We start from the raw sequence: 15,657 nt of genomic DNA, 5'->3' as shown, positions 1-15,657 counted from the left end.
TGATAACGAAGAGAGGGAAGATAGTCAGAACTGAGGGGAGTGAACTACCAGAAAGTGGTTAAAATAGTCCTTAGCAAGTCGCAACTCAACCAGACCGTGTGGTACCCATCAACAAGCTTTTGGCCAAAAAAGTTGGAGTAGATGTAAACTTCTGACCACATCTGTAGGTCTAAGACTCTTTAAGCTTCGCTCAGGGGCAAACACTAAGAGACAGATATTTTAAAATGCTGCATCTTCAGTCATCTCGACTCTTCTTTGGTTTCATTCTGATACTCAGATCTGGGACGCACCCAGTACCAAGGACAGTGGTGTAAACGTGCCGTTCACCAAAGATAGCTCAGAGCTTATTATTCAGACCTCACCATACAAGCAGTCCCACAGGTACTGTCATATAAGGAAAAACATGAAACACAGCAGTCGGATGAATAAACCAAATCAAGCCAAACAGCTTCCTCTGACTGGCTTTCCCAGAAGATCTCACTGGAGGTGATCAATCCGTATTACTGTAATCACTTTACAGTATTTTATACCAGACAACAGACTGAAGCACAGGATCAAACGTTCATATTCCATAAGTTTTGTTCTTTTTCAAATTTCCAAGTACGTGCGGCTGTGGCATAGATCCTCGACAGGTGAAAAACAGGAAAGCTCCACATACGTTCTTTGGCGTCTTTAGGAAAAGCTTCTTTAAGATATCAACCGTGCTTTGTACCACGGTGCCTGAAACGTGACGCACGTCTGCTGGTTTACTTCAGCTGGACTCAAACAGTTCAACATTTCTCCTACTCCATCCTGTCAAGGTGTAACGCATCAGACCGTCGTCTGCGCTTGTGATGGACTGACAGTGACGACCATCTGCTCAGCCGAATAACGGACAAAATCCTCCTTGTACCTCGTGGATTAAAGTAGACGAGCAGATATAACCACAGCCTCGGTTTAATGTGATTTATCTGCTGTTAAGTTGAATTTCCCTCATGTTCATCCGAGTAGGATAGAGTTAATGTCGTTGGAACAGATATTTGGGGGGGTTTCCACCCAGTTTCACACTTTTCTACTTAATGCATAATAATTTCTGATGTAGGGATCAGAGAACTGTGGTTAATGCCCTAAACGCAAGAATACCCTTGCATCATTAAATATGAAAGGATAAATTCTCTGATACCCTAAACTCTGCAAAATCTCAGGCTGCCTGATCTGCACATACCGCACTCATGTGATGAAGATGATGTAAATCTTCCTTTCTCAGTTACAAACTTCTAACAATGGAGTTTTTACATGTTTGAGTCCTCGTTTGAATCAGATCTTAGTTTTTGTTAATGAGAAACTTGTTTCACATGTACCCAAGCTGCAGATGCCACAGTGAGGGTTAAGGAATTCCTGGAATTCTTTCTTCAATACCGAATATTGAGCACAACCGCTAATAACATGCCTGTCCTACAAAAAAAACCCCAGCTAGGTTCTTAAACGTGACACCAAGAAATGCTCGAAGGCAAAGCAGAAGCAGGAAGTCGGACAGACCTGCAGGCAGATTGCCAGGTTGACCCTGCAGCCGAAGGAGGTGCTGACGGCTCGGGGGTGGAGTCCCAGGTCCTTGAAGAGTTTGGAGAAGGACTGCGTCAGGGCTATCCTGGGACGCTCCTCTGCTACAACCACGCAGGTCCTCACTCGAGACAAGTCCAGCCCTCGAGCCTGACGGGACAGAAAGGATTTCACAGTCAGAAGGTTTGTCGGTCGTTAAATTCAACCAAGGTTTCCGTGAGACGGAGCCGCCCGCACCGCTTTACCTTCAGCGAGTCCGTCTGCAGGCCGAGGCCTTTGGTGCAGAGCTCCATGACGCTGTAGGAGCAGAAGGTGTCGCGAACTTTGTACTGACTGACGGCTGACAGCCAGAGAGCCGGGTTCACTTCCAGCTCGGACGGAGGGATCAGGATGGACTGGTGACCTGAGTACACACTGCAGAGAGGAGAGCGCCGAGTACGGCGAGGCTGCACGGTTACATGATTAAAGAGCTACAAACATGTCAGTCATGAATACAAAGGAAAACACAAACTAGTGATTATTAATTATACTGAAACTTAAAGAGCAGAGAAAACAGAAACAACCTGGTCATATAAAAGCCTCAAACAGGAACATTCAGAAAGTAAGAAATGCTAAAAACTTCCATTTTAGCTCTAAATAAGAACTAGGAACTACGATTGCCGACCTGCAAAGGCACCAGAGGACAAAGCCCAGGCCGCAGTACGGGTCCAAGCAGATGGCGACCTCTCTGGACGGGTAAAGCTCACACTGCAGCTTGATGGAGCGGCAGAAGGCACTGGTGGCTGTGTGAGACATCTGCAGGAGAAAATCTCACATGAAAATCTTCTTCTTTGTCAGTGCACTTTTTACTAAAAAAAATTATGAAAGTAGGCTTGAAAACTCTGTGCTGTTTATTTGTTTCAGTCAGTGGAGACCTGTGGAGATCGTCTCTGTGCTGCTGGGAGGTGTTTCAAGCAAAACTGAGAATCGGCTGTGGGGTTTTCAACTTGGAGCAAAGAAAATCCAAAGGATTGAGACAAAAATGATTAATGAACTAAAAGTGAATTAATTAGCATAACAACAGTCTGGAGGCGGCAGTGGCCACGTGAACTGGCGGTCTTGTTTGCGCCCATTGTGTTTCGGCACCAGTTGCATCGTTAATATCCCGGCTTTGACTGATTTGCTCATTAAGCACAGTGGTTAAACATAATGGACGGGAAATTTAGCAGCACACGAGAAAATACGCTGACATTGTTTCCTCCTGTCCTGCTCTTTTTGTCATTCTGATTAGTGTGTTTTTCTCAAAGAATTCATTAATGAGGTGTGTGTGTGTGTGTGTGTGTGTGTGTGTGTGTGTGTGTGTGTGTGTGTTGCATACACTCACAGCTGGTGTGAACAGTATGAAAATTAGCATTTGTGGCAAACTGAGCACAAAACAACGAGCAGAAAAGAAACAAAGACACGATCGCACCATGTGAAGCTGTGTGAAAGTAAGAAGTGGAGGTTTGGTTTCAGGTAGGAAGGTTGGTGGTTTGATGCCTGGCTCCTCCAGTGTCCTTGGGCAAACTAATGAAGTTGCGTAAGTACTTGTCCAAAAATATAGCTGCAGCAGTGTCAATCGTTACTTCAGCCGTGTTGATGATTCAAGGAGAATCGAGCTTACCTCCACCATGGAGGTCAGGAGGACTCATTACCTTTTGGAGATAATCAGGATCTCATGTCTTTATTTCTTTACAACAGCAAGAGAGCAAAATTTGACATTATGTGTCATTTCATCACAAACGTGTCAATAGATAGATATGTTCCTAGTGATCGGAGGACTTAGATCCCAGACACAAGCAGCAGGAGTGAGCTTCCTCTGGACTCTCTCTTAGAGACGGGTGAGGAGCTCAGTCACTTGGGAGGGACTGAGCGCACAGCTGTTTCTCCCCCGCATCGAGAGAAGCTGCTTGAGGAGGGTTCAGACCTCTGATTAGGATCGCTCCTGCATGAACTGTTTCAGGCATGTCCCGCTAGCAGGAGTCCTCGGGGTAGACCCAGGACAAGCTGGAGAGGTTTATATTTCTCAGCTGGGACTGTGGACGTTATCTGGACTATCTTATCAGGAAAAGCCGTCTAATTAAATGATTTTGTTAGTTTGTGACATTTTCTGATATTCTTTTTGATCAGCAAAACTTTAGGAGACGAAAAGTTTACAAGATAACTTCTTTTACTGCTTTAGTTTCTTTCGATTTTATGGAAACAGATTTTTAAGTTTACGTTCTCTCTCTGTGAGCATCCGCAGGCAGATTAGAGGCCAAACAGGAAAATGACTTCACTTTCACTCAGACGCACACACCAGATGAACAGCAGCAACGAGCTGAGCACAGGATGGAGGTTTGTTTTACTGCAGTGAATCAATAATCACTTTAATCTTTAAAATGTCACCACCATCTATCTGCTCCCCTCGAACAGACTTCCAGGCTCCGCTGCACAAAAACACGTCAGCACTTCCTCCTGTTTTAAGCTTTTCTTCAGCACCACACGAATAATAACAGAGTAAAAATCTCTTCTTGATAGAAGAAGAGTTTCAAAATAAAAGTCTCTGGCTCTCCTCCAAACCATGTGTTTTTTCTGCTGGGAATAACTGGAGCTATGCTGCTAATGTGGATAAACAACATTAAATGTCATCATTAGCTGTGTGTTGGTGTAGTGTGTGTGAGTGTGTGCTTACTTTGACTCCAGCGAGCATGCCGGTGGTGGAGACACTGAAGTCCAGGTAGGCCAGGGTGTCGGGGTTGGACGGTTTATACAGCAGAGGAGGTTTCTTCTTTGGCAAATCGTCTAAAGGAAACAATCAATTTTCTCACGTCAGAGATGATGAATTATAAAATACACAGCTTAGTGTTAGTTTTATTACTCAGTCACTGTTTTTTTGTTTTTTTATTCACATTGATCACCTGTTCATTAACCAAACTGTGTTTAATCACTTGCAGGGTGCCCTCAAAAAACACATCGCCTACCTGTGTCCATGACAGGAGGCCAGGTCCGGACATCCACGGCCGCCGAGGCTTCTTTGGACCTCAGCAGTTTAGTGATGACCTGCGTGGTCATCACGCACACCGACCGGCTCACCTGCACGATTCAGCGCGCACAGATCATTCATAAAAAACAGATCAGCAGTAACTGAACGACTCCAACAGTGCGGAGAAATAATCGCTCCTCAGCTCAGCTTCACCTCCCGTTATTCACACGATTCATCTGTTCACTTTTTCTTGGGCTGGTTTAATAATAATAATCTTATTATAATGATCACAGTGTACGTATGCACGTCTGTCCTCTAACTCCTCCGAAACATGTCATTCAATCTGGATGAAACCTGGAATATAAACTGCCAAAGGTGCCAGGATATCAACGTCTATGTAGCTTTTGGAAATCATTTTTATAACACTCAAATTAAACGGATTATGTCCACGTCACAACTATTTCGTTGGCATTAAGTCTACGTTACGACTTTTAAGTTCCCGCCTGAAATGCACTCCTGGGCTTTTCAAAGTAAAACAACAGCTTTCCCAGAATTTTATGTTTTTAAGGTCGTAAAGTTCTGGAGTGAGAATCTCAGGAATGAATATAGTAAATATTAAAAGTTTTCAGTTTTAAGTTATTGTGACTACGTCATCTAAGAAATCAATATCTTTTATATTTACAGACAGAAAAGTAGATTTGTAGGTAATTTGGCCTTTACTTAAATGAACAACTGTCTGTGTGTTTCTTTTATCTTTTTAAACCCTCGCCTACATCCACATGTCAGGTTTTCTTAGAAATACCTGCATCTGCTAAGAATAAACTGCTGAAGCTGTCAAAATATTCTCATTAATTTTTAAATTAAGAAAACAGGAAGTGAGGTGTAGAGGGGGCGGTGACTTGCACCTACATGATCATTCACGTTTTTCTCAAATACTTTAACCACAGAGTAGTGATTAGAGCCGTCACAGTGTTGGTTTACCTCCACGATCATCTTGACGGTGGGCAGCGTGGTGGCGATGTTTTGCGGGTGAGGCGGCCGCACCGTGATTGGCACACAGCCGGCGTAAAGGCAGCCATAAAACGCCACGATGAGGTCGATTCCTGGGAGAGGATGTAGAGATGAGAGAAGAAATAAGAGGGGGTGAATTTGGAAAACTTAAATTAGTTACAGGTATTAAGGTGCCGTATACTGAGCGATGGACCCTCGGGGCCGTTAATTGAATGCAGCTTTAAGAAAATCTGATCGTGTCGGGTTGTTTTTCCTGCACGGCTGCGTCTGTCCTACTGTGATGGACACGGCGCGCTGTGTCTCAGAGGGTAATTACACTTCCTGCGTCCTCCTTGTTTTTCCCCGCGGCGCTCTCTTCGATCTAACCGAACTCACTGAACATGTTTGCCGCGTCCTTCATTCCTCATTTTAAAACATCCCAAGTTAACCCATTTTAGTACAAGTCGTTCTCTAGAAACTTCATCCATCCTTTCATTTCTTTTGCTTATATAGGGCAGTCACTGAAAGTATAATAAGGTTATCCACTCAAACACTTTATATGTTGTCATAATTACAATGACGGTTTTTCGCTCGATGCCCAAATAATTATTATTTTCCATCGTCCCAAAGAAGCACTGTGGAAGTGTAACTTCGGCTTGTGGGAAATCAAACATGCATCATTTTCACATTTTTTTCAATTAATAAAAAACGAGCACTGCTACATTAGTGAATGAGTAATAATAATTGTAAGATATAATGCATAGGCACAAGGGGCAATTTTATACATAAGTCTGTTTATTTTAATACTTTCTGAACATTTGTCAGACTCTGTTTAAAAACTTCTACTTATTTTTTTTCAATGCACAACTTTTAGCATCAGATAATTTTACAGAATGAATGCTGGTTACAGCCTGTGTGGTATTATGTGTGTCCTGTAGTTGCATTTAAAATCATTTTCATTTATTCATCTGCACTCTGTGTTTTTTGAACTTCAGTTAAACAGAAGGGAAGAAAAAATGCATTCAAATGAAAGATGGTTTGATTTTTAAATTAATAGATGCTCATTTAAAATCATTAAAAACAGATTCCAAATGACAATTTCCGTTATAAAGTAAATATTAATAAACATTAACATAAGCACTGGTCTAAATTATTATTTTTGGCATTTTTGTCTTTAATAATAAAAAAAAGGTCCAATCTGCTGTTTTGGACCAATCAGCAATCACAGCAATAAAAGACAACTGTAGGTCAAAGATTCAAAAACTAAAATGATTAATGTGTAACCTTCAGTTCTCTAAAACCGTTTCCTAAGTCTGTCTGCATCGATTTGTTCATTTACCCAATATATTCGTCATAGAGGGTCGGGGCTCATATTGCTCCCGTTATGTAACAATAGCTGAGTCTGTGTGTGGCTCCGAATCCAGGTACATCTGTCCATGTAGTACATTAATATTAATCAGGACACTTTTCCAAGCTTTTTTTTTTTCCTGGTTCAGATCAGCTTTTATTTTGAAAATTTGAGGGATTTCAGTAAATCTATGACATCCTGCAGTGTCACCGCAGAGACACAAGTACAGCAAGCTGACCTGCTGTCAGTGTTTACCTGGAGGGTAGACCAGTGCAACGTGGTCTCCATCCTGCAGGTGGCCCCGTTCAGCCAGCATGGCGGCGATCTTCTCTGCTCTCTTGTGCAGCTGAACACAAGTCAGAGAGCTGGCTATCGTACCCTGGGGGAGGGGACACACACAGAAGATTGACACATGCAATCAGCAGCGTGCATCAGTAAGTGTCATGTCACATTTTCCGTTGCAGCATCTCAGCGGTGAACAGCTGTAAACAACCCGGCGGATCCTATTGCCATTATGCAAACTAACAGTGGTGAACACCTCCCAGCCCGGATTCTTTTTCTTCAGCCAACACAGAGCAGAAAGAAAGACCTGCATCTTCTTTTCATTTCTGCCTCCCTTTAAAAGCACACGCACTGCTTCAAACAGCCCAACTGATTCCTGTTAAAGCTCCTTCCCATGTAATACATACACGTCACCTATACTTCAGCTCCTTAAGTCATTTTCTAGATTATTTAGGAGTTCTATATCATAACATATGATTTATATCACGCTTTAAAGCAAACCTTTGAGGCAAAAAAACAGAATAATGTAGATTTAATATTTTAAAGCTTTAAAATATTATTATTTAAACAAACTATGAAGCTCTGTCTGCCAAGACTGAGAAAGATAAGCCATTTCTGAACACCCCTGCTGACCTTATCATACTATTTTTGGTAAGATTCTATAAAATCAATATCATCTCATACAGTGTGAGTGTGTGTGTGTGTGTGTGTACTGTGAGGACTCACCCTGGAGTTGAGGAGTGTGTACAGGACGTGGTCTGGAGTGGTCTGGGCTCTCCATTGTAACACCTCAGACAGGAAGAGGAACTAAAAGACACAATCAGTAAAAACAATGAGATTATAAATTGTAACCATAAATAATAACCATGAAATATCCAGCAGAGCAGCACTCGACATTCTTTCTGAATTTTCAATCTGAGAAATGGATTGAAGGAATCATTCTAGTCTCTTTGAAACCCAAAAACATAACAAAAACAGTGTACGCTCAGATCATCTGTGCTGAAGGTGACCGGGGTCGGGCTGGAGACGTGCGGGATGCTAGCAGAAGTATCGGAGCTGCTGCTGCAGCAGAGAACCACCTCTGATGGTCCTTGGTGGAAACGACTGGACAGAGACACCGGGATGGCAGGGATGGAAGCACCCGGGTCTCGCAGCTGTTTCAGTTCATTTCAAGTAAATGCAAATCCCAACAACAGTGTGAAGGTGCAGACCTACAACATTAGAGGGAAAACCCCTCCAATCACACAATCCTCTACTAGCAAGCACCAATCACAGCAGGAAGGAAAACCTCCACATGGCCTGTCCTCAGTCCCAATACGCCCCCTACTGAACATGTTTGGTACATACTTCATCAGAGGCAGCCAAACTAACGACCACTGCATAACTGTGAGTTGCATTTATTCAGGAATGGAGAGCAGCTCCGGTTAACAGCAATAACAACAGATGCCATGTGCAACCCAACATGACATGTGCGGTCCAGGTTTAGACAGACGACTGCTTGCATCACTTGTATTAAACATCTGTCATACACATATATTATAGTGTCAGTCTATCAAGTTGTTACATATGTTAGAGGTCTGGCAAATGCATGTTTTTTTTATTAATGGAAACTCACTGCATGTCTTTTTTTAAGACAATATTTAATTTACTAGAAACTCTGAATGCACCCCAGTGACCCCAGACCTGCAGCTGGAAGGACCGATGCTTTAAAAATGCAACAGAGTTCAAAAAGGTTTTTGAATCAAATTGAGTGAACGTACAAGTGGCATACAAACAGCCAAAGTCAGCTGCAAAACTGTCTAAATCTCAGCTCGTGAACAGGTGATCAGCTGACTTGAACATCTTAAAATGTGCATGAAGATGCCCGTGAATAAAACGGGAGATTGGAAGAACTTTTCTCAGTTATCACCACCAGTAAATTCTTTAAATGGCAGCATTTTTACAGCTAAAATATCACCACAGTTTATCACGCGAGCACGTTTTCTTAGAAACGAGCCCTGTGACGGCAACCAATAATGGCAAAAACTCTGCTCCCAATATGTTTTACAGCGTTGGAGCTCTGCTGAGACGCAGACCGAATGCTGATGAAGTATCCTGATAAAATGAGATCTTGGCAGCTCAGTGACTCGACAGCGTGCGGGGAAATTAAGGTGATGCACTTAATTTGTCAGAGAAATACGGAGGAAGGAGGGCGATGTTAGTGGAAAGGCAACAAGATCTTCATTCTTCACAAAAACAGAGACAAAAAGCGAGCGTGATGGAAATTACAGCTGGGAGGAGAGAACGCCTCGAGACAGGGCGAGTTTGTTTCTGGGCTCATGAATTTTTCAAGATTTGCTGCTGGAGTGAAAGTCATGCCTGTTGAGCTTTGCTCTGCCAGAGAACATCACTTTATATGTGTGTGTCTGTGTGTGTGTTCATGCTGCCAGACGCTTTGGTGACAGATGAGAATTTGGCTTTCAGACTCTTAATCCTTCGACCGTAAAAACAAATGAACCTCTGCACCGCACCGTGTCCGTCACATCTGGGAAGAGGCCGGGTGCGCTTGATTTGTACTGCAAATTTCACCGACTGGGACCAGCTACACAACACTGAATTACACTGCTACAGAAGCTTTAATGGTATGTAAACTGTTGCTCCTGCAGCTGCAGAAGAGGAGACGAGGTTTTTTCCTCATCGACAGAGCCCACGGAGGTTTGCTCGTGGACACTTTTTCAGCTGTGAGGAAAGAATACGGCACGCACTGAAATAAAGGAGAAGCATTCTGGTAAGATTTCAGAGACCCTGAGATCCAAATCCCAGATGAGCCCCACTCTGTTCACACCCTGAATACAAAATAGATCAGCCACATTTGAAATTTATTAGGACCAGTGAATTAAAAGTAACACATATTTTGCTCTCTGGAGACTCTAGTGATGAACCTGCTGACTCAGAGAGAGACAGACAGTTGAAGGAAGATGTTTTTTTAAAGCCTAATCAGGTGCTGATTGGAGCAGATGATTATTGATTGAAACTAACCCGAGCGGACAATCCAGAGGAGGTAACAGCTACTAACCTGCTGTACGGGCTGTGTGTTTACCTTCTCGTACCCACAGGATCTCTCCCACCTTTCTGCTTAGCAAATGAGGATAATCATTACAAAGTCTGAATAATCTTTAATTATAACTTCAAAGCTGTGCGCCACCTCAAAGAAAAGCACTTCATTATAACGCTGTATATCAGTAATTAGGACATCTTTAATAATGCCAGCAACCTTTATGATAGCAACAACGTTTTTAAAAATGTAATAATTTGTAGCAAAACTTCAGAATGTGGTAACAATGAGTTCTGTCTCAGCCCCCCCATCATCCATATGTGACTGAGACTAGGGCTGTTCGATATAACGATATATATCGGATGACGATATAAAAACGTCTATCGTTTCATTTTACGCTATCGTTTGTTTCGTGCTGTCGCAAAATAAACTGTTTACGGCAATATTTTTTCATCGTTTTGATGGTCACTGTAGTGGCTATATTAATTTCTTAAAGTTCTCTCTTTCTCTTATATTTAATATAACCACACTACAGACGGACAAGCGCCTGTTTTTATGCGTTGTCGTTAGCAACAACGACGGTAACACCTTCGCGTGTCCGCTTGTTTATGTTCCACATAAACCTTTCACAATAAAGCTCAAGATCCTGTTGAGACTTTTCAAAATAAACTGAATCACGTGAAAGAGCAGATTATTTACGGATGAGAAGTAAAAAAGAGCCGCCAGGTGCTAAAAAATAAACCTTAGACTCAAACGTTAGAACAGGCTTTTCCCCGCAGCACGCCGTGTAATAAATACTCACAAAGAAAACAGCGGCCGTTACAACTTATGTCTAAAAATGTATAGTTTCATGCATCGGTTAAAACACTCGACTCCAGCTACATGACGCGCAGCTGGAAACACTTCCCGCAAGTCGAGCTGCCCGAGATTCACAGAGTTTACAGAAAATGTTACATTTTTGTGATTTATATCGTTATCAGGACGATAGATGTCTTATATCGGGATATGAGATTTTGGTCATATCAGCCCTAACAGACTCATTGTTACCACATTCACATGTCAGGCCTGATCCTGGCACAAGACACGTCAACACCTCACACAATGAACATTCTCAGATTTCGAAGTGTACATTTCCAGATTTTATTTATATAATGTATATCATTCACTCACTGTATATAATGTTCTGTCTCTTTTTGCACAGTCGAGGAGCGTATCAGGACACATTTCCCTGCGTGTTGTACTTGTATAACTATGAATGTGACAACGAATCCTGAATCTTGAAGTTGACAAATGGAAATGTTACAAATTTGAATCACCATCTTAACAGTTCTGGTGTCAACAGACAAAACAATATTTTAACTCGTGATTTTTGTGTCCAGCCATTATTTCCTGATTATTATAGTCCAAAAATAAATAAATTAATAAAACAATCCTGATAACAGTTATTCGCCCATCAATTCTCTTCTGCTTGGCCAATTCAGGGAGGTGGAGGCTGGAGCCTCTTCCACCTGTGAGAGGTGGGGTGTTTTCAGCTTGTCACAGGGCTAACACAGAGACCATTCACAACCACATTCACACCTATGGCCGTTTTAAAATCACCAGTTAACCTAACCCCACTAACTGCATGTCTTTTGACTGTGGGAGGAAGCCGGATTACCCGGAGGGACACGGGGAGAACATGCAAACCACACGGAAAGGCCAGATGTGCATCAAACCCAGTGCCGCCGCGCTGCCCATCTATTAGAATATCTATAGAATCTATAGATATATGAAAAAATAGCAACAGCACTATCAACTAACAGACGCTCACTTTGAGTTCAGGTTTGGTCTCCACCGACTCCTGAAGGCGTCTGTCCTCTGATGAACCTCAGAGATAAACCTCGGTGGGTTTATCTCAGCGTGTCTGCTCGAGCAGAGGTTGTTAAAGCAAATCCGCAGACATAAATATGATGAATCCTTTCGAATAACAGTAAAATGTATCTCGTGTGTGAAAGTAAAATCCATGTGTGTGATTAATGCTGCTTTCTTGTGGTTTTTAATGTAAGCTGTGAGCAGATTAATGCCTCACTTATCAAAACTGTTAATTTAAACGACTCTTCAAACACTGCGGTACGACCCACAGCGTTCTGCTGCTGAAACCATCGCTCAGCTCCAAGTTTGCAGTTTCGATATTATAACCCTCAGAGTCTGGCTGACGAAAGATGGCGTCATCTGCTCGCCACCAGCTTCACGCATGGCAGACCTCGAGGGGGTGCAAAGATTTAAAGGAGGTCTCTCTGCTCTGATGAAAACATCACTCAGCTGCTTGTGGGCTCAGCTCTGAGCTTTCATGAAACTTTCATAACAGCAAATTAGAGTTTGCTTCCGTTCCAGCTCCCTCATACGTTGCCATCTGCTGCGTGGTGAAATGTCCTAAACACCTTGCAGCTCCGTGGCTGCACGTGTATTAACGAGGGGGATCCAAACGTTTGCTTTACACAAGCGGGCTTTGTGCTTAACCTTCAGGAGGAGGGTAAAGTTGTTTGTTGCTGTTTGTAAAAGATGCTTTGGCCTGCAGTTAAACCCGAAGCCTGGAAGAACTGGAACCTGCCTGCAGATAAAGCTCGTGTTATCTGTGAGAGAGGGGGCTGGCATGCTAAACAGCGACACAAAGAGCTTCTGTCTGCAGATACAAATCTGGTCTCGTATTGTAGCATTTTATCAGCATGTGAGCGAGGGTGCCGAATTCTCGGGCTAAAACACCGAGTTGCTCAGTTGTATCTGATGTCATTATCAGAGAGGACAATCGCTTCAATGAAACACGACACAGCAGCCACCTGGCCGGTATTACATCACTTGGATGAAGAAAACTGCTAAACCCTTCTAGTGGCATCTGTTGCACTGCGCCGACTACGAAGCTAGAAAACTGTTTGTATGGTGGTCTGAAGTGAGATATTACATTTTTCCTCTTAGGCTATGTTGAATTTAATGCCAAGGGATCATTTTGAGGTAAAGATGCAAAGACCTTCAGGCAGGATCAAAGCCTCAAACAGCCAAACAACTTTAAAACAACCCAACAACTTTGGGTTCTGTTATGTGTGATTTTATGAGGCTGTATCTTTGCACATTTACCACCAGCACGGGCATTGCTATAGACCAGGCAGTAAGACAAGGTGTTACCCTGACCACCGAACCCTAAAACCCCAAAACATCACAGGCATCTGGGGGATGTGCCAGAGAGTTTGATCCACAGGAGCCAAAGGACCTGCTGCCAGTGTCCCAGTCACACAACACAGGACACAGCCAGCGGTCCCACATCCGTTCCCTGAAGGGTAAAAGGTGTTTCACAGCACAATGTTAGGCAGGTGTTTTTAATTATGTGGCTAACATGTGCACAGTGTATGCACAGCATTCAAAACAAGCCTGTCGTAGTTTTCAATTCCACTTAAGAGCTATTATGTTTTTAAAAAATCTTTTGGCATTAGAACCTGGAAATAAAAGCTCCTTTTTGGATATTACTGAATTATGGTGACCATTGTATGTGTGAATGCTGAAATCAGCATTTGCCACAGATTTTATTCACTTTGATTGTTAGGGTCTGCAAAAAGAAGCCTGAGTTATTAGAAAAATAGAAACACTTGAAACTTGCTGATAGAATTCTTGCAAAGAAGGACACCCCCCTCCTTTTTCCCCCAGTGGCTCTAATCCTCTTCCATAAGTTACAGTTTCTTCTTTGTGTTTGTTTGTTTTTTTCATGCTGCTTTATGGAAACAGCCGTAATGAAATAATAATTTTCCATGAAGTCATGAGACAAGCAGTCCTGTCTACAGAGGCTGAGCTCATCCCAGTGTGAGCGTTTAGTGCTCAGTCAACCATCGCCGGGCAAATCAACGTTATTAGAAGAGGAATGTGAGAAGACACTCGTAGTGAATCATATTTTACTCTCTATGAAGTTACACAGAAAACATTTTAATAAATACAGGAAGTTGGGGTTGTTTCACTCATCCGCACAGAGGGCCTGGTTTTCAGTGGGATGGACATGGAGGGAGGAAGTGGGGTAAAGTGGAGCGATGAATGAATGAGCGGATCAGACAACAAATGTCCCAATAAACACAATGATGATGAGGCCAAGCAGCAGCAGTAAACACAAACCCTACGTCCTGATCCTTCTCTAGAGTAAAGATGGCGTCACCCTCAGCACGCTTCAGGATTTTCACAGTAAAAACTAAAACACAAACACACTCTTCAAATTAAACCTGCCTTCAAAACATCAATCAACGCATTTAAAGCAAATATGTAACCCGTTCCTGGATTATTCTGCAGTCGAGCCGAGCCGCAGTTTGTGTCCCAGTCTGAGCGGATCATCACTGCTGGGATCATCCCAGTTTCATTTGTCATTACTTTGTGAACGGTCTTATTTTAGCAGAGTTTCCTAAGTGGCAGAACAGAAATCTGGATGTTTTAGGAACATACGGGAAACTGCTGATTTGAGATTAAATATATTTAAATTGTGAGAAGAAAAATTACAAAAAAAGTTAGAATTTGATGTGAATCAATTGTTAGTGCATAGCTTCTCAATAAGCAGCCTTAACCAACCAAGAACTCAAGGCACTAGTGTTTCTATATCTGTGGAAAACGCCTCTATGCTGGTGCTCCTCCTGCGTATGGACGCCTGTTAACTTATCTGTGGTCTTCTCGGTTTAACTTGTGCAAACGCTGTGCAACGACCGTGCAGTGAAGAAACAAAAAGAAAAGCTTGTGTTTTAATGTCGGCTTCACTTCTCCTCACCTCGACAGTCGTCGATAGGTGTCGTAACCTTTGAATACAGCTGTATCTACACACACTACAGGAGACATCTCATCTGTTTGTCGGCATCCAAACACACATGCGGCATGTTGAGAGCGAGGCTGAGGCTGCAGCAGCCTCCCAGCGCGCTGCGGTGGAGGTGGTGGTTGTTATTATTTAGGGCCTGTCTCTTTTCATCAGAGTCTACAGAGTGTGCGTTCTCTGCTGCCGGCTGCCTGACTGACAGTGTTGGGGAGTAACGGAATACATGTACCGCCGTTACGTATTTAAAATACAAAATATGAGTAACTGTATTCCATTACAGTTACCGTTTAAAAAGGTGGTATTCAGAATACAGTTACTTTGTTGAAATAAATGGATTACACTGCGGTACTTTCCTGTTTCATTTTGTCGCGGGTCAGGACTGTTTGGGTTTGTTTGACAGCTACGTTCTTTCGTTCCAGGCGGCAGCGTTACGGTTGCCATGGTTACAGGGTGACGCTCTCTCTCTCTGCGACTGTGTGTTTCCTGGGTGAGAGAGCGCCTTTTTGTTGTTGTTGTTGTGCTAAGCTAACAGGCAGAATGCTACAAGCATAGCTCTAAAGAATGCAGCATCATGGGCAGTGTAGTCCGTGTTGCAGGGAGAATGGACTGCCATACACGTTATGTGTCTGTGAGTGCGAGGAGGGAGAAAAAGGCGAGTGGAAAGGTACGAG

At 42.8% G+C, this 15,657-nt stretch overlaps 1 protein-coding gene across 5 annotated transcripts in view; it reads right to left on the bottom strand.

The window, feature by feature from the left end:
- The window catches only part of LOC113009931 (disco-interacting protein 2 homolog C), a 204,964-nt gene that overhangs the window by 8,994 nt on the left and 180,313 nt on the right, over nucleotides 1-15,657 (bottom strand). For all 5 annotated transcript variants that reach the window (XM_026148603.2, XM_080292961.1, XM_080292960.1 and 2 more), the window contains exons 24-31: nucleotides 7,869-7,949; nucleotides 7,116-7,239; nucleotides 5,504-5,625; nucleotides 4,521-4,632; nucleotides 4,232-4,341; nucleotides 2,204-2,334; nucleotides 1,785-1,953; nucleotides 1,519-1,689 (exon numbers count right to left, since the gene is read on the bottom strand). In XM_026148603.2, the coding sequence (XP_026004388.1) occupies nucleotides 1,519-1,689; nucleotides 1,785-1,953; nucleotides 2,204-2,334; nucleotides 4,232-4,341; nucleotides 4,521-4,632; nucleotides 5,504-5,625; nucleotides 7,116-7,239; nucleotides 7,869-7,949 (1,020 nt within the window). The remainder of the gene's footprint in view (nucleotides 1-1,518; nucleotides 1,690-1,784; nucleotides 1,954-2,203; nucleotides 2,335-4,231; nucleotides 4,342-4,520; nucleotides 4,633-5,503; nucleotides 5,626-7,115; nucleotides 7,240-7,868; nucleotides 7,950-15,657) is intronic.

Source organism: Astatotilapia calliptera, chromosome 18, assembly GCF_964374335.1.
Source record: "Astatotilapia calliptera chromosome 18, fAstCal68.1, whole genome shotgun sequence".
NCBI lineage: Eukaryota > Metazoa > Chordata > Actinopteri > Cichliformes > Cichlidae > Astatotilapia > Astatotilapia calliptera.
The sequence above is the reverse complement of the archived record's forward strand: the minus strand, read 5'-3'. Positions and strand labels throughout refer to the sequence as shown.